The sequence below is a fragment of the Electrona antarctica genome, assembly GCF_951216825.1.
Source record: "Electrona antarctica genome assembly, chromosome: 4".
In the NCBI taxonomy this organism is placed as follows: Eukaryota; Metazoa; Chordata; class Actinopteri; order Myctophiformes; family Myctophidae; genus Electrona; species Electrona antarctica.
The window spans coordinates 25,885,104-25,912,648 of NC_136809.1; the positions used below are offsets into that span (position 1 = coordinate 25,885,104).

Genomic DNA, 27,545 nt, shown 5'->3' on the forward strand with positions numbered 1-27,545 from the left:
CGAGTTGGCTTTGTCCGCGGCGTAACCGTCTTTAAATAAATACTTTAAGAAATGTCTATGAGAATAATGCATTGGGTTTCATTTTCTGGTCCAGGGTAGGAGGCGGGACTGCGACGCTCTATAGCTAAATGGTATTAGTTAGTGTGTAGTTATGATGACACCTTCCCATAGGTTTTGTACACATTTTGTATAGAAATAATTTCCAATTAATAGTTATGTTGAGTTGAGTTTATTATTTGCACAGAAAAATTCTATGCAATTAAAAAGCAATTACAAAGAGTTGCTACAGTAAAAAGTCAAGTAGTCAAGAACAATAAAATCACTGTCATATGAGAAGTTGTTAACTAAACAAGGAATAAATATTCAATAAACAATGATGAGAGTCATTGAGAGTGTTGAAAGTGTTAAATGTACATCAATAGGGTTAGTGATGAACACAAGCCACACATGGTGACTTCAAAAGCATATACTGTACAAGTACATACTGTACATAAAGCTATAATGACTTTACTTGATGTGAATTTTGAAGCCTTATCTCGACTTTAAATTGAAAACAATTGAATCAATATATTGAAGGATGTCCAATGAAATGATACAGTACTGTATACACCACAGAAAACATCCTATAAAAAAACAAGACAAATACACAGCTGAAGATAACCATTATTAATGTCATGAAGCAGACAGAATTTCAGAAAACAACGTGGCAGGACTACAATGGTAAATTATCTTTCTAACAGGAAAGCAAACTATGAAATAGGCCTACTTGATTTGACAAATCAATTTAGTTGCAAATTATCATCAATATAATATGTCTATACAAAAACAATTAATGTATTAACAAATAGTCCTCACATCTGAACCAATAATCGTGAAGATGTTTTAAAAAAAATCACACCCGTGTGAACTGAGTGGTGTAAGGTCTTATATAGCTGTGGTCTGACGTAATGTCTGACGTAATGAAATCACACCCGTGTGAACTGGGTGACCATAGCAACCGTGCTCATTTTTTGAGCACAGACAGACAGACAGACAGACAGACTAACAAAGCCAGTTGTAGGAGTGGTTTACACCACTCAAAAATCTGTCTTAATTGACAGTTTTGGACAAACATGAAATAGAGCACAACATCATGTACAATATAAAATAAAACAGATAAAAAAAAATATAAAAATAAAAAGGAGTTCCAATTCATTTACTTAACAATTCAAGTATGAAACCTATTTTACTAATATGATCTATTAAAATCCATGGTCCATCATTTCCAATGTCATATTCAAAGCAGCCCGTTCCATTGCCAATATGATGTAAAAAAAATAAGTAAATACTAATTTTGTTTGCATACTTTTAAATTCATCCTTATTTTCATATTCATCCTATATTTTACTGCCAAAAACGTCATTGCAATGATGCAGTGTGTAAGCTTTAACAATATTATGATGAATAAAATATGACCTCCAGAGTTGAGCGTTTTCATTCCTTCCACCATTTTCATGAAATCTTTCTTAACCTGAAAGAAAATAAAACAGAGTGGGAAAACATTAACATTATTGTGTCTATGATTTGTTGGTGAAAGTTGTATAAAAGCACTAAGCCATGCAAGGCTGCGGGTTACAGTGCTAAGCTATGGGGCGTTGTTAGCTGTTCTAAAATCCCTGTGTACCTACTACCACGGCCTTTTGGGGCTTAATTGCTTTATTGTCTGGTTGTAACATTTGGTTTTGGTTTGCAGACACCATACAGGCTTCAAATTACAAAAGCGTATAAAGCATCACAACACTGTAAAGGCACACATCTGTTGATGACCAGAGACACTCAATAAACCTCAAGGTCATTAATCAGTGTAAAATACACTTTATTGATCCCACAGGGCAGGGGAAATTCTGTTTCAGTGTCACCCACCTGACGAGTGCTTGTATTCTTACAAATGTCTCTCTCTCTCGCATGCATGTGCAGAGTGTGTTGCAACAGCTGCTGGTATATGCTAAATTTAAGTATATTAAAATAATATCAATCTATTAATCTATCTATGTCTAATCTACTTTTATATTCATCACCTGTGGTGTTGCGTGTCACCGGGGGTACATGACTGCTGAAACTATGGCAACCTCTGATCTAGGTCAATCAAGCAATCTCTTTGGAGCCATAATAAATGAGTGCCAGGGCTTCTTTGCCTCTCTCTTTACGTTACTCATCCATACAAATTCCTTTGAGCTGGTTTTCTGGAAGTTATGTGTCCTGTCCCACAGTCACATGTCCCGCCATCAACCATATACCTTCTGCTTTGGGCCAAGTTTATGAGACCTTTGCCACGACCTTTGACCTCTGCGAAGAAACATCTGTTTGAGTGAAAGGATCCCTGACATAATCCCACTCTACATCTAGCAAATGTGATTTATGAATAACCATTAAGCCTCTTCTGAACGGGCGTCTACACTCCTTCAGGTGACCTGAATACGCTCTTTGGAGGGTTCATCCCCAAGTCATGGATTAGGTGGATCAACATAATATCCCGTGTGGGCTTTGTAAATATCTGGTGTGAAGGCTGTGGTGTAAAATTCTATAAGCAGCGTATACATATCTACTTACTGAAATACGTTGGTGGAGAAATACAGTAAATGCTTTACTTTGCATAGATACAGCAACAAGTGTTCTTAGATATTTAAGTAAATACAAGTATCTAAGAATTTATTGCGAGCTTTCAATCATTCAGTCCCGAAAGAAGGTCTAACGACCAGAAGCTTTTATACCTCTAGTTTGGTATAAAATATTTGTTTCCTTCCTTTTGTTTTTTCAGCACACCGTAGAATAAATAATATATGGATTAGTTATTGAATTTGGCCATGAATTTGGCTTTTAGGATGCCCTTAATACTATAAGTAGAAATACTGCTTAATGCCTCAGATTTGAGGGCCTTTGACATCCATTCAAAGCCCACCCATGTGAAGTGAGGGGCAGGGGCGCTCTTATCATCGTACATCATCATGACGTAAAATAGACACTATGCCAATTTGCTCAGACACTATAACGTAAAATTCTCCATGCATTGTCAATGGGAAATTAATGTTTATGTAGGACAAAAATAGACACTATGCCGATTTGCTCAGACACTATAATGACGTAAAATTCTCCATTCATTGTCAATGGGAATTTAATGTTTGTGTAGGACAAAGTTTGTGAACATACACTAAATGCTGGATATAGGAGGGGCAAGCGCCCTTCAAAAGGGGTTGTTTTGTTCCCTAAACTGACCTTGGGTCTACCCATTACAATCTCAAATGTGACCTGAGTTCATCTCAACTGTGCCCAATAAAGAGGAGGTTCACTTTGGGACCGGTAACGTGACTACGGAGACGGGGGTTGAGTTGCAGGTATAAGGCCTCACATGCATACACCTGCCCTGGGCCACAGGGAGAGATAGAGATCTGTGTTGGCTAGTTGGTCTCTACAGCGAGAGCAGGAAAAACCTAGCTGCTGAAAGACTGGACATTCCTCAAGGGATTTAGTCCCTTGTTAAGAAAAATTTAAATGCTGAACTGAATCCCATGGAATGATGGTTCATATGTTTCAATCCAGTCTGCCAATAGAAAAGCAAAAAATGGTAACAAGTAAATGGTTTTGTTAGCTAGGTTTTTCTCTACTGGGGCAGATTGTCTCTGTGTGGACATCACTTTAAGCCATGTCAGAACCATTTCAAGGATTTAGGTCTTTTCCACATAAATCCTTCTTTCTTCTATGACATTCACTACTTGTTTTGTGTAATTGTCTTAACATACTGGAAAAGGCAATTGGTACACAGAATAATTGATATTATGACTGTTCGTCCATGGCCTAATTGTTGTTTTTTTAGTTGTTGTTTGTGATGTGTTTATTGAGCACTGTGGAGTTTCATTACAGAAGATGCACAATAATATAGATACATTTGTGTACAGCCGTTCTCTTTATACAATTTGTTTTACTAGACCTGTGCCCGTGACCCGTCGGCCACTGGCCTACGATGCAAGTTGGGAACCTAGTATGCAATACCCGTTGTCATAGCACCCGTTTTAACCATCTGTCTGTGTCCCTTTTGTGCCCATGTGTATAATGGAGATCTCTGTAGAGAGGATTTGCTCGTTTTTATTTTCTAAAATGCTAATAGTTAGTGTTTTTACAGTTTTCATTTTTTATTGTAGTTTTTATTTAGTTCAGTTAATGGAAATTTGAGCATAAACTAGAAACTGACGTGCTCCTCCAAGGTGGCAGTTTGTCTACAAGGTGTTGAAATCATTGAGCTTGATTGCAATGGTTGTGGTGCCCACATCCCCTTTTGGTCAATAGGCCTATCTCACAGCCCGCTTTCCACGCCCACTTCCGGTAAATAGTGGTGTCTTTAACATTAGCATTTACACGTTTTTTTTCTCTGGAGAATCTAAGTACATTTTCTAATGTAAAAATGTGACAGACCAATATTATTATGAAGCAAACAAGATGGTAAATCAGCTCGAACAGATAGAACAAACCTTACCTTGAGAAAACAAAAGTTGTAGACTTCTTAAATTACCTCTGTTAACATGTAGCGTCTATGGAGTGACGTCACGCTATCACCACTAACCCCGAAAGGGGGCGTATTAAGGGGGGCGGGGAAATTCTGTGAGATAGGCTTATTGAACAGGATGCATCTGACCAGTTAATCAGTTCTTCCTGGGCCAGTAATGCATCTTTGTTTGCATCAAACATTATGTTATGTAAATCTTTTCAGATGTTATGTGTCTTTTGCAAGAGACCACGCCCTCTACCATGCACACTTTGGCAATTCAGCATGAAAAGTTAATCAGTTCTTCCTTGGCCCAGGACAACCCTATCCCCGAAGTTTTGTGCAAATCCATGAGTGATATCCGACAGACAGACAGACAGACAGACAGGGTCAAAAACATTACCTCCTTCGCCGAGGTAATTACATATGTGAAAGTAACATGTAATAATAAATGTCTTTATTGGGGCTATTGCTGAGATAACATCAGGCATGTAAAAACAGGAGGAACAACTGAAGCAGCTTCTGATGTGTGATGGACTAACTGCTCCAAGGCTAAGTAATCAACAGTCAAATGCAGATGGCACACTTCCTACATAAATTAGAACTGTGATTTACAAGGTCAGCAAGTGTAGAAAAGTCCAAGTACATCTGACATGACCTGAAATTCTAAAATTCCATATCTAGTTGTTTTAAAAACAACAACCAACACTTCTACCTTTCTTCTATGCAGATAGGTATATTTCTTGCTTCGGGATCAGAGTTGCTGAGTAGCCTATTTCTGCATGGGATCAGTCAAATGCCATTAAAATTGAATGGCTAAGTTATCTGGGGAATTCTCTAGGATACTCTAGGATGCTGACAGATTTGTCCCTGTTAGGCTGTTACAGTGGGTAGTCAACTCAAATGTTATGCCATTTATCCTGCAGGTTGTCCAGGATACTAAAAGTCACAAATCACAAAGGCTAGTCTGCAAAGGATACAACCATTAAACATCCAAGGCACTTCATCCTGAGGAGTAGACACTAAACTATTGTCTTAACCCAGCCACTTAACCAGTGGGTAATGACCCAGGAGTGAGCTATAATGAGAGATGTCAGGGTCATGCACAAAGAGCAACACTGCTTCTTGACTATACGGTCAATGACATTTTCAGATCCGAATATGAAACTGGTTCACCACCACAGTTCAAAGTCCTACACTACACTAGGTTTTTATTTTCTTTAACATAATTTGCATCTATTTTAAATAGCTCAACAGGTTCCTTGTGTAATGTGAATGGAAAATGCTGAGGTGAAAACCACCACACTACGTAGTGTGTGTATAGCATAGTCAGAGGCAGAGGTACAATAAAGTCATCAGTGTGAGCAGAAGTGGCTGTGGAATGCAGAGTCGAGGCCTGAGGGGAATCCAACAGGTGAATGTCCGTCTGTCACCATGGGCTGCTGATCACACCAGCCCCGTGAAAACCCCACAAAGACCAGCCTGGGAATGTTTAAAACAACCATCTGGGGGTGTGTGGTGGTGGGCGAATCAGTGAGCATACTGCATATGGTGAAAACACAGCATTAGCTATATGAGGGTGTTTTCTTTAACTTGTTAAAATCAACAACCTTATACTGTAGCAGTAGTTGTAATGTCATGTGGCAGAGAACATCAAAACTCTACAGACTACAGAACAAAACTAGAAAAAGTGGCCTCTAGGGAGTGCGCAAATACAAGTTGTACACAGATCGGTCCGTGTGTCCATCCGTCCGTCCGTCTGTCCGTCTGTGGACAGCTAATCTCCGGCACCGTTGGCTTGATCGCAGACTCTGCACACACACTCCCTGAATGCCACAGCTGAACCTCTGCCCCAAGGTTTAAAAATAAATAAAAATGGACAGTACACCTACAGATTTGGTCCAAACATCACGCAAATTGGTACACAGTCTCTCTAGAGCCATTCAACGAAACCGGTCTTTCAGATTTTTCAGACTCCATCCTGATTGGCTAATATTGGCTTCCGAAGTTCGCAGGAGTGCTCAGTTTCAAACAAAATGCCGCAAATCATGAACACATCGTGTGATTTCCGTGAAATTGTGCACGCACATTCCAACTAGGCAGAGGAAGAAATGTCACTGGAACATTTTCAACTCAGACTCATGGTGGCGCTATAACTGGCCGATTAGTGTTTTTACCTCTAACTGCATGGATCTGTGTAAAACTTTGTATGCACACTCCCTAGAGGCCAAAGAAAAACCTTTGCCTGGAAATCTGCTCTTTATAGCGCCACCAGGAGGCCGACATATGTAAAACACATGTTCTAATATTACTCCTTCAGATTTTATCAAAATTTCACGCAAACCGGTACACATGCTCTCCATAGTCATGTGATCAAGACAGGTTTGTTTGATTTCTCAGAATCCATCCTGATTGGCTACGATTGGCTTCTAAAGTTTTCAGGAGTAGCCCGCTTTGTACCCATTTTGCCAAATATCACACACACTCCTATCCTCCTGGTGGAGACCTGTGCCCAGAAGGACACTTTTTCTAGTTTTATAATATTCATGTTGCAGACAGACACAGTGGGACTATTGCAATAATATGCTTTGTGAAAGCTTGTCTCATGGTATTGTGGAATGAAAACAGCTGTCATTCAGTACCCGGTGCAGTTTGATCTGTTTCAAAGTGTAGCGCGTAAACATTCAAATTTCAATGGTGACTTTCACATACACACAATCACACATCTTTGTCTTCTAAACGTACAAACTTCCTTCTACAAACAAAAAAAGGTTGAATGTTCCTGTTACAGAACACACAACAAGCCCACACGGAAATGTTGTTTCTGAAAATGTACAACATAGCTCTAAGAACTGACAGATTCTATTAGCGATCTAATCCAACATTTAAGGCACAATCCTCAACGTTTATCTAGTTGACAAATCTGCCCTAAGGGTTCAGGTCTGTAAACAAAGCTTAGGAGCTTCTTCTGTTGACTGATAACTTTCCAAACTACAGTGAATTGCTACTACCTCTACTTAGATTATTATTATATATTTTTTACAGTATCCTTATTTCATGTTGCTGATACAGGTGAATGGTTACTGTACCTGATGAACTGTGTCACTTTTCATATTAATTTGACACAAAGAAGCTATATCTTCTTCAGACATGGGGAATGTACCACGCCTTTCATCAGAGTGCATTGTCCCGCAACATTATTCATGAAGTAATGCTATACAGCAGTGTATGTACCCAGATATTTCCATTTTATAGGCACTGATGGATCGAACTTCATGGTGCAAAAATAGAACAAAAGTCTAGCTTGAAATAGTACAGACCACAAAATGTCAGAGCATGTTGGTGGCCACTGGCCACAACTAAGACTATAGGCCTTCCACAAAGCCTGTGATGAAGAGCAATATTCTATTTATGTAGGCCGAGATGGTGTTTAGTGTCTCTTGACAAGCTCAGGAGGGGGACTTTCTGTATTATATTCAGTGTAAAATAATGACCACAAATTGAAATGAATGAATTAATGTTTATTTTTTATTTCGCATCTCTCGCCTCTCGTCTTTCCCTTGCTGATAGTATGGCCCAATCTAACCTGAGACATGTCTTCCGTGGCACTTTTGCAGGCAGCTGCCAAAACATGGACTAAACATGTTGGTTTTGTTAAAACTGTCTGAAACACTAGGGGTTAAGGGGCAGCATGTATGGTCATCTGATGGTCATCAGAAAATCAAGACAGGGACAGGTGGAACTTTGTGACTTCGTCTCAATAGTAGTCCTAAGGATGATGGATAATTTTGAGTTATTGTAGGTCTGTTATTTTTGTGGAATTGTGTAAATGTTCCCTTTGGCCCAGACCGTGTTCCATATAGGTCATATTTTGTCATCTTGCCCTTTTATCATCAGTTTACTCCTAGCCTACTGCCTGTTTACTCCGGGTTGTTCATCTTATCCTTTATATTATTTTATCATATTTATATTATGGATTTCCTGACGTCACATTCAGATTTAATATCTTGTTGATTCCTTATTCAGTCTCCATAATGTCTGTCCCCAGTCAAAGTTAACTCGCATACTGAGAGGTCTATTTTGATATGAGAACTGCATGTATTTGACCTTGGTGCCTAGTGAGAAAAGTAGATAGGAGTCTTTCTCTCTGTCGAAAGTTTACAGCTAGCAGGGAAAGAATGTTATCTTCAGGTTGCCATAGCAACGCCAGCCTCTGTGCTTTCCCGGTTTATGGCCCTCAATGACGGAACCAAGGAAGCTGTCACGATACCAGTCTCATCATCCATGTGCTGGTCCAATAAGTGCTCGACAACCAGCGCCAGCGTGGCATATTGTGGAAATTAACTGTCTATTCAGCCAATGAAAGTTTATCAACAACTGACGTGATCTACAGTATTAATGCCTGGAACATGATGTGTCCGGGAGAGAGAACCCTGTGCATTTTGGGGCACAGGGTGAGAGATTATGTAATTTGGCTGTATGTGGGTATCTGTTCTGTCTCTCTGATCTGAAAATGAATTGACCAAACCATATTCTGCTCTGACTGGACAATCATTCTTCTGGTGGACTCATCTTTTTAATTGGGTACTTAAGGTATTTTTCTAAAAGAGTATTTCCTGCTCAGATTAACATTTGGATGTTGATCTTTCTCTTAAAGTAATCCTGTTAAAGCTAATTGTTATCTAAAAGGTTTGGTAACCATTTTTTTACCATTGTGGTGCTGAGTATTTATTAGTACTCTTGGATTACTTTCTTAAAAGTATTTTTACAGTTATAGCTCTGTGCAGCTCAGTAATTCAGTTATACAGTCCTTTATATTATTGGTGAATCATTAATTGTCCCTTCTGCATTTTATATGCAACAAATTGGTTATATCTTAAATATATTTCCAACAAATTGGTCTTCGAGCCTTCCCTTATCTGTTATCTACATATTTATGTAACAAAGGAGATGGACTTGAAAAGGTTAAAGGTAAAATGCCTTTAAAATACTGGAATTACATATCTTCTAGATCTTTTAGATGTGGTGCCTTCAGGTGGGATAAGGAAATTTAACATTCACACAGTAAACCCTTATGGGCCAATGTTATACATAATCGTGTAGCTGACTGTGTATATACAGTAATGTATGTCCTTTCTGTATGTATGTTTGCATGAAAGAGGAAGTACAAAATGGGAAACAATATACAAGAGAAGCCATCGTGCAGAAGCCTCATATTCCTCTGCAGAGACTTGCTTTGTGACAGGTAAAGAATGTGCTCCAGCTGACTCTCACACCATGGCCACATCACTCTCCTCACAGTCAGTATGGACCCTTTAATTAGGGTTGTCTGACCTCTGACCCTTGGCACAGGCTTCAACCCAGGAGCCTCTGAAGGTCAAGGAACGCAGTGAAGGAAAAACATACCTTTTTATACAGTATAAAAAGGTATGTTTTAAGTAACAAGAATACGAAGAATGTGGAAGTAACGTTTCCATTGAGCACCAATACCGGTAGTTCCAAACATTGCAACCTCTGGATGTTGTCAGTGCAACTGAAGAAGCTAACACGCCAGATAAATGTACAGCATGCACTGCAATTCTATTAATGCTATTAAATGTGGGTCAGTGACAATTGTTTTCTTGTAAGGAGAGGGGACAGTCCAATCCTGTTAGATTGAGATACAATGAAACTGAGAGGGACACCGTGTAAGTGAAACAGAGTCTCTCATTAAAAATGCACTTGATCAGCCTTCCTTTGATCACAGCTATGATGTTATTCACCATAGCACACTCCCTTTTGAGTTCTATTGCAACACTCACTATATCAGCACACCCATCTTTTTTATGAAAGCAAAATACATGATCAATTGATATGTGAACAATTAACCCTGCCTAAACTGTTTGTAAAGCAATAGAGTTGTCTCTGACCCCTTTTTCCTTTGGTACGTAAAGTTTGACAAAAAAGTGAAAGATAATGACCAAAAATTATCCAGAGAAGTCAAAGGACAAATACGCCAAAATTGTGTACTTTCACACATATAATTCAAACTGTCTATCATTGTGAAATGTTCTAATGGCACAACTGTCACACATATAATTGGTTAAATTGCTGGGTTTTTTCTGTAACTTCAAAGGGTCCCTGTGCAATAATGACAAGTAAAAGTCCAATTCAACAACCAGGGTCCATGTGGTGTGTTTGAACACTTACACTAGGATGGGTGATGACAACTACCAGTTGTGTGCACAGACATTTAGAGGGGCAGGTCAAGTGAAAAAGGGCACCTTGTGCAGCGTGTGGAACCGGCCGGTTGCCTTAATAGTGTGAGATTTATATATTGTGGGGCATAAATAATATATTAGAAGCTTTTTATCAAGAATTGATCAATGTCACCATGGTCATAAAATATATATATATATATTTTATTTTTTTCAAAAGGGCACATTGCTGTCCAGAGGGCAAAGGGCAGGTGCTCTAGCACCACCTAGTGTATATCTGTGCACGCCACTGACGACTACTAAAGACTGATTTAAGCAGTCACATCTGGCCTGAGTCAATCTCCGCTCACGCCATCGGGCCAATTGTTTTACAGCAATAGTGATTCATGTAAACAAAGAATATTCACATAATATTCATTATATTCAATGGAATTTGTTTTGTAGTGTCACAGATAACAACTAGAAATGCACTCTGTCGAGGTGCCAACTTGCGCCTTGCACACAAGTAGGCCATGCATGGCCTACTTGTGTGCAAGCAGAGCGCGCAAGTACTGCTACTAACTAATGTCTATTACAACTGCTGTTCTAAATCCTTTAGACCCGTTATTGACCTTATACCAACCTTGAAACGTACCTTAGTTACGTCACCATCAACAGCCAATAAGGGACCACCATTCTTACCCCGACATACATACATACCCAGCAGATCACCAAACGTACCTTAGTTAAGTCATCAAGATGGTGGTCCCTTATTGGCCGGTGGACAACACCGACATACAGTACATACATACTTATTGGTAGGTGGACAACACCAACATACATACCCAGCCGATCGCAGTACTTGCGTGCTCTGCTTGCGCAAGTAACAAGAATAAGAAGAATGTGGAAGTAACGTTTCCATTGAGCACCAATACCGGTAGTTCCAAACATTGCAACATCATGGATGTTGATGACCACACACAATACATGTTGTGTTTCTGTCCCCCTTCCGTTTACTCTTTCAATGTCAATGGCTCTGGGTGTGACTACACCTGAGCATTGAGCTAGCTATTTGACAGCCATCCACACACAGCTCACGGAGAGCAGAGAACATAGACCATATTCACATGGCGGACATGTTGGCATTTTGCATTGAAAAAGCAGGGTGTCAAAGGGGTGGCATTTCATTAACGTAATCGCCGCAGTGTGAATTATGGCCTATTGCATCTCTCTCCCCTGTAACCGTTTGTTTCCTGTGGACCGATATAGTTTGTAATTCCACCATTGATAGCCTACCACAGCTTGGCAAGCAGCACAAACAATATCATATTGCAATAATAAAAACAGAAATCCTAATCTTATTTTGATGGAGTTAAAACAGGCACTCACAGGGTAATAACCTCAGGAGAAGTTATATTTGATACCAGTGAATTCCTTTCTATATAGTGCTAAGACCACTTGATCCTTAATTCATTTCAGTCAGTTAAAACAGCTGTCATCATATTATCTCTATGAGACTATGACTGAAATAGTTGAATTGATTATTCAAAATGATTTAATTAAATCATTGTCTTAAATCTTTGTCTCAGACAAGCTAGCGGTTAGGGGTTAAGTAACTCTCTCGGGGACTCTGTCTCAGTAGACCCCGGGGCCCTTCTGTCTCCCAGACAGCCATCTCATCTCTACGCCTAATGGCTGACCCTCAAAATGAACATGCACTTGCACTCAATGATTTTTGCTTCACGTCAGTCTATGCTTTATGCCAGTGAATTATCTATTTACACTTATTCTCTGATTGGGGAAGTAGCTGATAACGCCCACCTATGCTGGTTTGTTTTACATTGCATCTGATACAGTTTCTCTCATTGACCATTTTACACAAGCTATGCAATTCTATCATACTAACTAGAGACTAGAGGGAGAACCTTTAATGTCCCTATAATGGATTATTTAATATAAAATTCAATACACATGATGATATATGAAAATGACATTGCATAATGAAGCTCCATATTTCAATAACACTCTTTTAGTCGCTAAAAGCGTGCGTGCGTGCGTGCGTGCATGTGTGTGTATAAGAGAGAGCATGCATGCATGAATGTGTGCGTGCGTGCATGCGTGCATGTGAGAACTGTGGCTGCGTGTGGGCAAGAGAGTGCACACAAGTGAGTGAGAGTGTGTATGTGTGCACACATGCACATGTGAGAGGGAGTGTCTCTCTGCTGTAAAGCTGCCCAGGTGAGACAACTGACTTAACCCACCAATCTCAACCACACCAAATCCTCACATCCAGGCAGGAAGTTTGGCCCAATTGCTGTCATTAGCCAAATAGGGATCCTGCATCCAGCAACACCGTATGTGCAGAGTGGCTGTTATTCAGCTCTAGCCTAATATATAATCATTGCCAAAATAGAAGATCTACAAGCTCACAACAACACATCATATCGTCAGCTTCTAGTTGTGCTTTTTTATTTTATTTTTTTGCCTGTAATGAATGACATGGCCAAAATAAGGATAACTATGAGAGAATGAAATGTGTTCAAATGGTTACGAGGCAATTTATTTTACAATCTACATCCACAATTTTAACGATTTATTGTCTTGACGAGTTCTAAAAGTCATTTTGGGACTTTTGTTTCATGTTTAGGTTGTGTCCTATAGGTCAATTAAGTGAAGAGTACAGAAAAAATAACGGGACCGTATTCTTACATTTACATTCACTTGTATGCACAGCAGTAGGATGACAGCTTTGGTTCCATCAGCTCCGTCACAAAGACCTCATGATACACATCAGGCTGGCTGGACCAGACATCTCCATGACCTGTCTCTGAACTACCAACACACTGATCGCACGCTGCTCATGTACTGCCTTTTGTGGTTTCCTGTCTGAGTTATTTTTGTTTTGTTTTGTCTATCCTTCTGTCAGTCTCTCTCTATCTCCCCCCTTTAGTCTCTATTTTTGTGTGTCTGTCAGTCACAAGTTCACGTGCACGCAAGCATGCATGCACGCACGCACGCGTGCACACGCACGCGCGCACATGCAAACACACACACACACACACACACACACACACACACACACACACACACACACACACACACACACACACACACACACACACACACACACACACACACACACACACACACACACACACGGGAGACACTCTCCAGTGTTGCTTGTCAGACATGAGGCCCACATCCTGACTGTAAAATAACAGGTCTAATTATGCTGCTTTATGACCCATCAGATCCCCCATGTCCATTATCTCCAGCCATACGATGGCGAGGGGACTTTCAACTGCAGTGCACTTACTCATCACAGGAAACAGGTGGGATGGAGTCAATCCTTCACATCTTGTCTTTCTCACTCTTCCTCTCCCCTCCTTTTCTTTTTCTTTCTTTTCTTTCTGCGTCACTAGCTATTCTACTACAGTATGTGTGAGAAGAACAGTTGCACATGTTACATTGTGTGCGTGTGTGTGTGTGTGTGTGTGTGTGTGTGTGTGTGTGTGTGTGTGTGTGTGTGTGTGTGTGTGTGTGTGTGTGTGTGTGTGTGTGTGTGTGTGTGTGTGCTAGATTGTCTTCTGATTTTGTCTTGCATAAGCACTCTAGACGCTACTATTATTAGAAACTACAATGTCAGGTCGGTGAATGTAAGATGACAGTATAATGGTTTAATTCCAAAAGCTTTTCATGTGTCACCAGTGGGCAGTGGCACAGCTCTTCTGTTCTGTTTTGTTCTCATTATAAATAAAAACTTTAAATAACTTTCTGACTATGGTGTTTTTGAGTGGTGCCTCCATTACGCAGCTGTATGTCCCTATGTATGTATGCGTGTCCCTGTGTCCCTGTGTCTGTCCGAGCACGGAAAGCTGCAACACAGTAACTCGACCGTTTCTCGACCGTTTCTCGACCGTGGGAAGGCTCGCCGGAACCGGGCCGGCCCCCTGTGCGCGTTCCTGGAGGTCTGGATGTTCCGGTGACCCCCACACGGTAACTCTGTCATTTCTCAAAGGTTTTTTCCAAATATTATCAGTAAGTACAGTCCAGAGCACAGTACAGTACAGTACAGTGACAATAACAATAAATATATAGTTGCACCGCTCAGTTCACACTAGATTTTTTTAGACTTTAAATACAAAATAGAAGATCCGGGGTTCCCAAACTTTTCTATGCCAAGGAAGGACCACCAAATAACCTTTGCCTCTGGAAATGGCTCGATCATCTATCGACACCACCGTACGTCAACGTATAAAATAGGGCTTAAGTGGTTAAAGCTATTACACCCCTCTCTTGAACCCCCTGGCCACCAACACAAAGCTATTACACCCCTCTCTTGAACCCCCTGGTTAAAGCTATTACACCCCTCTCTTGAACCCCCTGGTTAAAGCTATTACACCCCTCTCTTGAACCCCCTGGTTAAAGCTATTACACCCCTCTCTTGAACCCCCTGGCCACCAACACAAAGCTATTACACCCCTCTCTTGAACCCCCTGGCCACCAACACAAAGCTATTACACCCTCTCTTGAACCCCCTGGCCACCAACACAAAGCTATTACACCCCTCTCTTGAACCCCCTGGCCACCAACACACTATTACACCCCTCTCTTGAACCCCATGGCCACCAACACAAAGCTATTACACCCCTCTCTTGAACCCCCTGGCCACCAACACACTATTACACCCCTCTCTTGAACCCCATGGCCACCAACACAAAGCTATTACACCCCTCTCTTGAACCCCCTGGCCACCAACACACTATTACACCCCTCTCTTGAACCCCATGGCCACCAACACAAAGCTATTACACCCCTCTCTTGAACCCCCTGGCCACCAACACAAAGCTATTACACCCCTCTCTTGAACCCCCTGGCCACCAACACAAAGCTATTACACCCCTCTCTTGAACCCCCTGGCCACCAACACAAAGCTAATCCCTCACACAATAAACCCTGGAGAAAGAAGGGGAGAAGTCCTATCCATCAGCCACAGGAAAGGCGCCATGGGTTTGCTGACAAATCTTTACCCCCTCTAACCTGATCCAGGGACTAAATAGGCTGGGGTAGGTTGTAGGCTGGAGGGCTACTACAGGCTAGGACTCTGCTGAATCCCAATGTTAAAAAATACTTTGGAAATTCACATACGGATGGACGGAAGAGTACAACAACTGCAACAGCAGAATAAGATAATAAGATTGTTCAGCAATATACTGGATCTGTCTGTTTTATTGTCTGGTCGTTGGACTTAAGCTTTTACAGAATGATTCAACTGCTAATATCATGTATAAAGCAAAGAAGATACCGAAGAAACCATACACAACACAAGAAAACACTTGAGAATGATTGGCTGGAACTATCTTTGCTGACAGGAATACTGAATACAGAATCCGCCCGAAACTGCCTTCTTTCTGGAGCTTTGCTGAGGCTGAAAGTTTTACTTTAGCAATCTTTGATCTACACACTACATACAAAATCTGACCCAGCACAGGAAGAGTCAAAGATAAACTGGTTGGTCTGAGAGAGTGAGAAATGACAAGGCTCTGATGACAGGGAGCGATGCCACGGATTGAGAGAGTGAGAAGTTGAGAACTGACAGCCTCTGATGACAGGAAGATGCTACAGATTTTGGAAGCCTTTTGTGTGTGTGTGTGTGTGTGTGTGCGTGCGTGCGTGCGTGCGTGCGTGCGTGCGTGCGTGCGTGCGTGCGTGCGTGCGTGCGTGCACGGCTGTGCGTGTGTGCGTGCCTGCGCCTGTGTCTGTGTGTGTCTGTTTGTGCATATAGGGACATGATCCATGACTGCTAACGCACTACATGTTGGAGCCATGCAGAGAGCCCTCAGATGTGGGGCTCCTATCATCGGCTGTTAAGTGTGGTGTGAATTCCTCCGGCCTCATGGCCCTGGCCTCTGGGTGCATGGCGGCAAGCTTCTGAGCAGATAAAGAGAGGGAGAAAGCACAGGTGCGGATATGGGCCAAACGTCCTCAAGCTTGTGACGACTAGACCGGGGGGGAGTGGGGGGACCCGTCTGGGAGGTACCAATAACCAATTGCACCAGAAGGACAGGCAGAAAGCAAAGCCATTTTGTTTTCTTCTTTTCCATTTACGTTTAGCCTATCATTCTCAATGTAATTTAATTTCCTTTAATTTTTTGTGGATTTTGATTGGCGCTGTTAAAAGTGTTTTTCCACCACAGAGGCACAGACTATAAATTACTTCAGAATTCACACAATTATTAAAGTATCAGAGCAATTAAAGTCCCAAATGAAATGAGGATGTTTGAAGGCAATTGACTGTTTCTGCAGATTTCCAAAGGGAACACTGATGCTCTCTTGTGTGCGTGCGTGCGTGCGTGCGTGCGTGCGTGCGTGCGTGCGTGCGTGCGTGCGTGACGTGGCGTGGCGTGGCGTGCGTGCGTGCGTGGCGCATCAAATAAAATTGTACAAAAATCCCATTGGCTGGAGTGTCTCATCCAGTAGAAGTACTGTACATAATGGTCTGTAGTACAGTTGCAAAAACAAACTGCTTCATGCACAAGAGCAGCAGTGATTCTGTAAGCGTGAAATATATGGAGCTATTTCTGCTATGGATTTATACTGTATATATTATTTTCTTTTTCTTTTTTTGTGGAAAAAGCTAAGAGACCTTTTGGTTGTATACTGTTTGTGGCAAAAGCTTGTAAATATCTAAGAACCACACAAAAGAAAACCCTTTACCTTGTGGCAAAATAACACACAAAATTATGAAATATTCTGCCTTCAAGCAATTAACCCAATCTATGCCGAACCTGCGATTTCTTGAGTTTAATGCTTGTAACCATGTGCCAAACCTGCGAAATCTCGGGTTTCTTTAATGTCATTTAATTAAGCAATATTACACGAGGTGGGGAGCTTAATAAAACATTAATTCGAGGTCGTGCTAAGCATAATAATAGTCTGTCCGGTCGGCGCTACACAGCCTGGAGCGAGACTGGCGTGACAATGGAGGACAATCACTTCCGGGTCGGCAGGATGAGGGCTCTTTTTCTTTGTTTATGTTGTGCATTTCACTGGCACTGGCCTCACGTTACCGCCTAACAGGAGGGAATCGGTTAAAAGGAATGTTATACTGTATGATACCGTACCTATATCCATTTTTAGAGACATGTAATAAATAAATAAAAAATAAAAAAGTCAACTCACTCTCGCCACTCTTGTGTGTGATAAAAGTTGTTGATACTGAACCTACAGTATAGCCACTGGCAACAAGGCTCACTTGCGGAATGCAAATGACGGTTACAAACATCTCTCTGCAGGAATAAGCATCCTCACTGCGTCCACAGTGTGTATTTATTTATATACACCACTGTATGTAAAACTTATCAAAGTGATTTACAAGGGTGGGGAAGCGGAGACATCCGCATGTTAATGACCTTGCGCTATCAGTAGATTTTGATGGTTATGACTCCTCTATTTATATTACGTTAGCCACATGAACCCATAGCGTCCCTATTCTGGGGGTGAACATTCTGTTAAATAGGCTGATCTACAAGCTCACAACGGGTCGTGTTGCAACACGTTCAGCTATTTGGTGTAGAGGGAAAAGGGGAAGGAGCCTATAGGCCCATGGGGGACTCTGGTCAAGTAAGTATCCAGGGTTTAAGTGGTTAATTCAGGACGGGAGCATGAAACTTGGCACTTCCCAGGAGTCATTTCTGGGACTGTTGAGGCTCTCCCTTTACCAACACTTGAGCTGGCTGAGTGCTACAGCAGCTGCCACTGGGGGCAGGGTGGAGGGAGCAGGAGGTGAGAGAAGTAAAATGACAATCCCTCTTATTTTTGCTGATCACTGGAAACATGATTATATGAATCAATACCATTATTACATTTGTGTAGCGAAATGATTGACCTTTTTGGTTTTTGACATTAGTAATTTTGTATTACAGAGGATGTCTCATATCATTACAATGGATAAATAAACCATATTCACACAGCTGCCATTTTTCTCCTACTTGCCATCTTACTTCACACCCCCCCCCCCCCCCCTGGTGAAGTAAGACCAAAATGTTCGCCGTATGTACGTATGAAAGCTGAGGTTGAAATGTGTACTTACCACTGGTCCAAGAGATGTGGTCTGTCTGTCATCCTCACACTGGGCTGTCCAGGGGAACCTCAGGGAAGATAACGCCTGGGTGCAGTTCAGGTCAAAAGATGGAAAACATGAGAATGGATTGTTGATTATATGTTTTAATTTCGGTTTACTGTATTGCATTTTTTGTTATGAATTAAGGTGAGATTAATTTTATAAACCCCATAGGGTTTTTCAATCTCTGCACAATCTGTTTTTATTATGTTGTTGCTGAATAATGTTGCTATCTGTGCAAATAAATACAAAACTGATTAGTTTTGAAGTAGTTGCATAGTTGCATGTTGCAGTTGCATGGTGAATCATTGATTTTGCCAATACTTTTGAATTTCTCAATTACAATTTCTTTGTATTGTTACTTTTACAAAACAATCTGAGTACTACTGATGATTTGTGACATTTACAGCTTGTGTTTAGTGTGGGGGCACAGCATTCGAATACACCACAGCTATTTTCACCACTAAAAATAAAAATAAATAAAACATCTATAAAAGTTACTATTTCCAAGTGTGTGGGAATGGAACATTCCGAGAAAGTAGTGAGAGTTTCACAACTCTTTAATGTACAGTAGATCCTGCATGAATGTCAAGTTGTTCATTCAGCTTCCCTCACCCAATTAAAAGAAATTCACTGAAATGTGAGCAGGTGGCATGTTGGACCTAAAAGATGGACATAGACCTGTCAACATCAACCCCATGCAGAGGTAGGCCTCTACCTCTGCATTTCAACACTTTACAGTACTAAAAGCTCAAGCAAGTACTGAGTGACTTCTTTTCCCAGTGTTGAAATGTTGTCAGTGTATAGACACATCCACGGAGGGGTGCCCTGTAGGCTACCATTAAGCACAGCTTGACACTTCAGTATTGATTGCCTACACCTGGATTCGTCGGAAGTGTACATATCATATCACGATATACAGTAGCAGGTCAAACTACTGCTGTGCCTGACCTCTTGGCCCAGAGATTCTGGGAAGAGCTCAAGTGATCTAGCCAGTAGGTATGGTAGCCCCGGTTGTGACTCAACAGGTTTGAATCTAGCTCATGAGTCATCCTCTCTCTCTACCCTCTCACACGGGACTCTCTCCACTATACCTAAACATAAATACCTAAATAATTATCTGGAACTAAAAATCAAGATACAGATTCCACTGAGGCATGAGGATACGCTGAAGAGTGTGGGGTCACTGGAGGACAGTTTTCTGAAAATGGTTACAACCAAGAATAACAAAATGTCCAACCAGGGAAACTCCCCACTGTCAGGAGCAACTTGGACACTCAGGCATGAAGGAAGCATGAGTTCAAGTCCGTTGCTTTCCCCATGTCCCCCATATATGGGGACTAGGTTGGCGGAGGGTGTGTAGAGCCCAGGATCACATTAGATAATTGACACAGGGGTGAAAAATGGGTTACAAAATAGAATAACAAAATCTCATTGCTGTCGGACGGAAACCTTGTACGTTCAAAACGGCTACTGTGACATGTTGGCTATTTTTGCCACGTTTTTGCGACACTTCCATACGACAAAGTATAAAATAGGGCCTTAATTCATGAAAGAATAAGAGACCTTTTGCTTGTACCGTTTGTGGTAAAAGCTTGTAGACACTGGTAAAAGCTTGTAGACACATACAGTGGTAAAAGCGCTCAAACTTTCTTTCTTTTCCTGCCTTGATCTCCTTACCACACCCCCTCTTCCCTTTCTTTGTTTTTCATGGAAATAATTACATGATGGGAACTATGCACAAAAACTGATTTCACCCTCTTTTTTACCTGTGATGTGACAATAACGCTGAATGCGGAGATAAAGCGGTACAAGGTTTCTGTCTGACAGCGATGATTTGTGATAAGCATTTTTGAGGGGCGCTACCCCCTCCTATGCACAGCTTTGTATGTGTGTCTGTTCGTTTGAGCACGGAATGTGCCCAGCTGATTGGCTGAGCACGGAATGTGATCTATGATGATACAGGGATGTCAAACTCAAATACACAGTGGGCCAAAATAAAGAAATCGGTCGAGGTCGAGGGCCGGACTGTGTTTCAACACACGGGCACCGCGGTCATGAGGACGTCCCAGGCAAACAGCAAAAAAGTAAATGCATTTAAAACTGAAAAAGCATTATTATTAAGCTCAGTTTCCTGTTCTATGATCCTCACCAAGCACTGATTTCATAGTATGTGATATGTGCCAATGCACTCGCAGTGAATTGTCGGACTTGTAGTATTATGGTGGTCCGTGCAATATACCAGAGGGCCAGTTCTAATACTAATTAAATATCATCCCGCGGGCCAAAGATAATTCATCCACGGGCCTGATTTGGCCCCCGGGCCTTGAGTTTGACATATGATATGATAAGAGCACCCCTCACTTCACACGAGTGTGATTTTTACAATACTTTTACTTTTGAATCACAATTTTATAACATTGGCACTTAGCTACAGCTCTTAGTCTTGGAGAAACATAAAAGAGTAACCTAAAGCCCATGGCACCAACCTGGTGTCTTCGTCATGATCACATTGTTGCTGTTGTTTCCATTGAGCTCTTTCAGGGAGTCCAGTGAAGTTTGGTTGGAGGTGTCCATGGTGCCTTCGTCATCAGTCTTGTCTTCAGAATTCTCTTCTGCAGGAGGGGTAGCAACTGAGGTCTCCTCTGGAACTACTTTGTCCACAGAATCAGCGGACAGAGCTGAGGCAGGAGGATCAGTGCTGGACGTGTCTGCAGCAGGTTTGTCCTCAGTCTCAGCTGGGAATAACACCAGAAACATTAAACATTAGTGGTTGTTGAGAATACCGAGCTGAGACAGATTCCCTATGTTGTAGTCATTATGATTTATACTCAGCCTTGGCTGTGAATACAGCAGAAAGAAGTCCATTTTTATTTTCATATTACTATTTGCACTTGTTATTGTGAACCTGATAGTGCTGGCAGTTTGTGGACTCTCAATCTATATTTTCTGTTTCTCTAATGAACTGTCAATACTGTAAATATCTATTACCCTGCTTTAACTCCTTCCTATTGGTTGGTTCAACTGTAATGTCGTTTGGATCCGAAAACTGAAGCTCAAACTGTCCGGATTTATCTAAAATAAATTAAAATTCTGTGTGTGGGGGGGGCACAGCATTCGAATACACCACAGCTATTTTCACCACTTAAAAAGGAAAAAAATAAAACATCTATAAAAGTTATTATTTCCGAAAAATGTATTTATCTAAAATAAATTACAATTCTAACATGGATAAACTATAATCCATTTCAAATTATATTGCTATAAACCGAAGTGGCACAACTCAAACTGCAGGCGTAAAGTCTTTAGAAATCAAATGGAAAAACACCAAGCACTGAATTCATACAATTTGCCTTTTTTTGGTTACAAATAAAAACCTGTGGACAAAGAAATGTTATTTGAAAATGTTCCATAATATGATTATCCTTAAATAAATAAAGTAATATAGGAATATAAAAAAGTAAAATAAATTGTACAATACTGTAAATACATTTCGCCCAAGTATATGTCTATATAAAGATTGACTGTCAGCACTGCTGTGTCTTGTAATTACCTGCTGCATAAGAACAGCAGTTTCAATCACGTGGCCTCAAGTGGTTCTGCCCACAGTTTAGGGGGGGCTTCTCGCCTTACCCACCTGACAAGGGGGCCCCCTGGGCCGGCCAGTAAAATAAGGTGATTACTGACCAGGTCTGAATGAGCCACAGCCACACAGCTGTTGATGGCTGTGGGAAAGTATGCCAACCCCCATCATTACCTGACCCCGAGCTGATGCGTATGAAGGGAGACAGGGGGTGGAATAGGCTAGAATCGGTGACTGCAGGGTGTTCCAGACATAGCTATGTTATAGCCTGATTGTTAATGTCCATGACCAAGAGAGATAGACTTCCAAGACATTCTATCTGTTTTGATGAAGAACATGGAAAATAATACTTTGGTTGTTTGGTAGAATATCACTTTTTTGACTATTCGATTACATTACGCCAAACATGTACATTTTATCCTTTTTTTTTTTTTTAATACATGTACTTTCTCAAATGAGGACGTTCTCAAAGCACCATACAGCACATCCCTACAAAGGCGACAACAAGCAAAAACCTGAACTCTCACAGTAGCCTCAGAAACCCAGACATTTTCATTGAGAAAATCTACTTTTCAGACATCATGACTCAGAGATGGTGCTTTCCGTGGTACTTTCTCATCCTCCCTGACTCTGCTCTCCCTCAGGCAAAAAATAAATACATCTTCTAAACTACAGAAAAGTAAGCGCAACACAGTCTGGTTTTGGGAAGCTGCTGGTAGCTATTAGAGGGTGACTCATGCTCAACCTGCAAAGCATTCTCGTTCACTGGACCTAGATCGGAAGAGACATCTGTCATTAGAAACTGAACAGGCAGGCAATTCTTGCCTCTATATGTGATAACTGACAAGGAAATTATTATGTTGGTGGTGGTGTTTTTTAGACTCCTGTTCCCAGCAGATCTGAAGTTAAAGTATAGGGCCTATACTTACAGTAATAGAAAAATGTTCAGTGAGTCTCTAATTGTCTGTTTTTATTGGCTATAAGTTGAATTTAAGTATTAAGGCAATTCAATTCGCAATTATTTATCATGGGATGCCTCAATTAATGATATGCTTTAACTCACAAACGTGCCTTTGCTCTTTGGAAAACAAAATGTCCAAAATCTGCTATTTTACAAATGTTTGCTCATAATAAATAATAATATAAATAATAACACGTGCGTGTGTGCGCGCGCGTGTGTGTGCAATGCATGCATATGCATACATGCACGCACAATATCATGTAGCCCAGGGGTGGGCAACTGGCGGCCCGGGGGCCACATGCGGCCCCCACCTTCACTCAATGCGGCCCTCAGGTTAATGTCAGAATACTGATATAATATTGGTTTCAGCTGTTTACAATTCCACAACATGCAAACATGACCCGCTTTAATTACTGCAGTCTAAATTAGTAGCCCAATGCTCAACACACGTATAATTAAAGGCATTTGAAATTACATCAAAATGTTAATTTTCAGGATTCCAATTCAAAAATAGCAAAAAAAGATTTCAATTCGAATATAGCAAAAATATAGCTATTTTTGCTACGACAGTAATATATGGCCCTAGGGAGTGAGTGTGGAAATATAGTGGCCCTCTCCATCGTCAAAGTTGCCCACCCCTGATGTAGCCTATAGGTTATTACAGTATTGGTCTTCAGAATGATTTATTATCTGTTTTGAAGGCCAGGTGCACCTGTATAGCAGTATATCCCAATTAGCAACCTGGATCGGATGCCTGTCTACGTACCTGCTGTGTGAAACCTTCTAAATACATTTATGTTCACCTTTTCCCAGGACAGGAAAAGAAGCCCATTTGCAAAGTAGTTACTTTTACAACTGGCAATGAAAATTGTCCATTTGAGCAAAGTGTGGCCCAGGGCATTGAGGCAGGTTCAGACATGATTGAAACCACTTGTAACCAAACCTGGGAAGAACTCGAAGGAAAATAAGGACATTTCATTCAATAACAAACAAAGAGCAGCAATGGAAATGGAGAAAGGAATACATAATTGTCTTTTTTAATTTATTTCTAAAAAGTCCGTTAAAAAGCGTGTAAAGGAGTTAAAATGATGTTGGACACTTGAGGACACTTGTACTTGTGAATGTTTGCGATAGTTTGGCAGAAATCTGGACCTTGTGCATACTCGGTAGCAACTATTATACAAGCTATAGTAATTTTTCAAGCAAGCACTACTAAGATACATCAAAACATGATATCAGTATAGTATTAGTAGTATCATACATTTAATTGATTTTTGTGGCTCTCGCCTTTATTTATATATAATATATATATATTTTTATAGAGGGACAGACAGTAGGCTGACAGGAAATGGGGGAGAGTGATGGGGGAGTGACATGCAGTAAAGGCCGCCGGGATCGGGAGTCGAACCCGCGGCACACTGTCAGACTCGGACTACCGGCCAAGGTGCCTGAACCGCTGAGCCACGGCCCAGGCCAATATCATACATTTAATTTGTAGCCAGGTTACTGTACAACAACTGTATTGAGTCCTACGTGCTACACTGGACATATTTAAGATTATGGCCTGCATGTAATTATGGTGAATTTGTATCCCTGTTGGGCAACCCATTTCCTTTGAAGCTTTTTTTTATATTATACATTTAAATCAAACTGACTGCCTAAAATGTCTGATTACTACACTACAACTGAGAAAAACATTGGGTACAAACTTCCTAAATCAGTTACAACCAACTGCTCGGTGTCAGCCTGGCTTCCATTTCCATCAAGTGGTTGATTTCAGCATTGCACAGAACTTTTCAAAATGTTTTTTCTCATCCTACAGTTTTTCTCATCTTGAAACGAAAGGATATAATAAAATAAATAATCAGAGCCATTTACAAGTATGCTTTATATTACAAATAGCTCATAGTGCAGTGCTAAGTGAGTCAAGTGACTGTTAATAACCTGATGCCACATCCACTCTCGCCTCTTAGACCCTTACCCAAACAACGGTTTGCATTTAATTGGGCTTAATGTGTTCACTATCATTTGGGACTCTATTCCATCCCAGCCTTTGACCTTCATCATACATTTATGTTGTGTTCTTAATCTTATGGTGTGCATATTTTGTATCTATTTCGTTTGTATTTGATTTTGAGCATGAAATGTGCGATACAAAACCAAAAAGGCTTTATCTTGACTTGATCTGACTCATCTCAGGTTCTCATTTTGTAACGTTGTGGACACAGGAGGCTGTGTACGTCATTCTGAGTTTCCTTCTTGTTCAGAATTGTGATACACTGAATGTGTCTGGTGGTGAGAAAACATGCCACAAATAAAGTGCACTACACGTGCTTGTAGATATGCTATATGTCCACCACACATCACCGTTGTACGAATAATCTGACAAAATCAGACTTATGACTGTGTGACCTCTGTCCAAAAAGTTTTCTCAAATTTCTAAAGAAAACAATTATGTAATCAGCAAGCATACACAGCGTACAACAATCTCTTTGACCGATAGAATTCTGCTTCACTTTTGCCCCGCCATCAAGTGGTAGTGTTTGGGGAAACCAATTTTGGTTCTTGTTTTTGTTAGCAGAAGTTATGACAAACTGTTTGGTAACTCAAGTATACGGTAGTAGTCCGGTTGAGAGACACTGGAGTTGTGTGTCACAAATTCACAATATATTTGGCTTTATCTGCTGTGCTATGTTGAAGATATGATGGTCTGCAATATACTGCAGGATGGAGGCATTCATGAAAAGGGACATCATCATGAATCAAGAACTCATCAAGAACTCATCATGAATCATCATTCTACATGAACGTTCATGTTGTATTAGCCACTTTTTTGTTTTACATACGGTAAATTATGAAATGCCTCAGTACTGTGGTGAGCACTTCCTTTTATTCAGTTTGACTGTTCTTGCTAAAGAGGAAGCTGCAGGTGACACAGCATACTCCGGCCACAGTGCACTCCCATGGGTTATTAACTTATTATTGACCGTTCTAGCAACGTTAACACAAATAAGAGATGCCAGTAATCTTGCTAGATTGTATTTTATCTGTAACCATACTGATCCTGATTCCTGAACTGGGCATATTCTCTGAAATACCTTGACATAGGCCACATGCACACGCACGCATGAATGCACTCTTATCATGCCAGCTATTGTTAGGCCACTCGTGTTCAGTTTATGTACATGGCCCAGGCTTACCCAAGGTTTGTTATGATTCTTTTATTTTTTTTAAATAAATGATTAAAGCACTATTTTAGCAACCCATTTCCCCCCCACCCAGTGTCAATTATCTAATGTAATCCTGTGCACAGTCATTCCACTATTATTGCATGGGTTCCAATTTACCCATGTGAATATCATCAAATCTCATCTTGTGTTCTCTTGTAAACTGTCAAAGCTGAATGTGAGACTTGTTTGTCCCAGTGTTGATTTTGTCAACTAAAACTAAGAAGAAAAAATTAAGTTTGTCGACTACGTTTTTTCACTGACGAAAACAAAATAAAAACTAAGCTATGATGACTAAAACTATGACATATATATTGACAATTTCAACAAATAAAAACTAGACTAACATACTGTAAATGTTAGGGAGGGACTAGTGGAATAGAGATCCACTATAACTAAAAGACAAATCATTTATGTTTGGTTTTGCTCGGCTATTGCACTCTGAAAATAGCAGATCTGCAACACGTGAGCTTGTAGATTGGCGATTTTCAGAATGCAACCAAGAGTAAAATCAGCCATTGCGATGCCATCAAGGCCTGCAAAAATTAGTTTTTGTCGACAAAACCAACTGTAGATTTAGTTGAATAAAAACCTATATTTAGTCGACTAAAACTAGACTAATAATAAAACATTTCAGATGACTAAAATTATGACTAAAACTAAATTCAATTGTATTCAAAAGACTATGACTATGACTAAACTAATCTGCTCTCAAAACCAACACTGGTTTGTTCAGACAACTATTCTAACCTTTATGCTCCTCTTGTCCTCCAGGTGTGTCCTCTGGTTCAGAGTCCTTGGCCTCTTTTGTGTCCCCACTGTCAGAAAATGTCTGCATCCCTGAAAGATTTATAATTCAGCATTTTATAGTTAGCATTTTATGTTGACGTAGCACATAGCACTCTAAAATGTATACTCATAGCTTCACTGCACAGATAATCTACTGTAGACAGATATTAG

The 27,545-nt window shown here is 40.6% G+C and overlaps 1 protein-coding gene across 1 annotated transcript in view; it reads right to left on the reverse strand.

Annotated features, from left to right (window-relative positions):
* Positions 1 to 877: 877 nt before the first annotated feature.
* LOC306921688 (uncharacterized protein) overlaps positions 878 to 27,545 on the reverse strand; it is a 33,760-nt gene continuing 7,092 nt past the window's right edge. Inside the window, exons 7-10 of the mRNA XM_079498932.1 lie at positions 27,336 to 27,425; positions 21,304 to 21,552; positions 18,785 to 18,859; positions 878 to 1,510 (exon numbers count right to left, since the gene is read on the reverse strand). Coding sequence (XP_079355058.1) covers positions 18,819 to 18,859; positions 21,304 to 21,552; positions 27,336 to 27,425 — 380 coding nt within the window. The 3' untranslated portion in view covers positions 878 to 1,510; positions 18,785 to 18,818. The remainder of the gene's footprint in view (positions 1,511 to 18,784; positions 18,860 to 21,303; positions 21,553 to 27,335; positions 27,426 to 27,545) is intronic.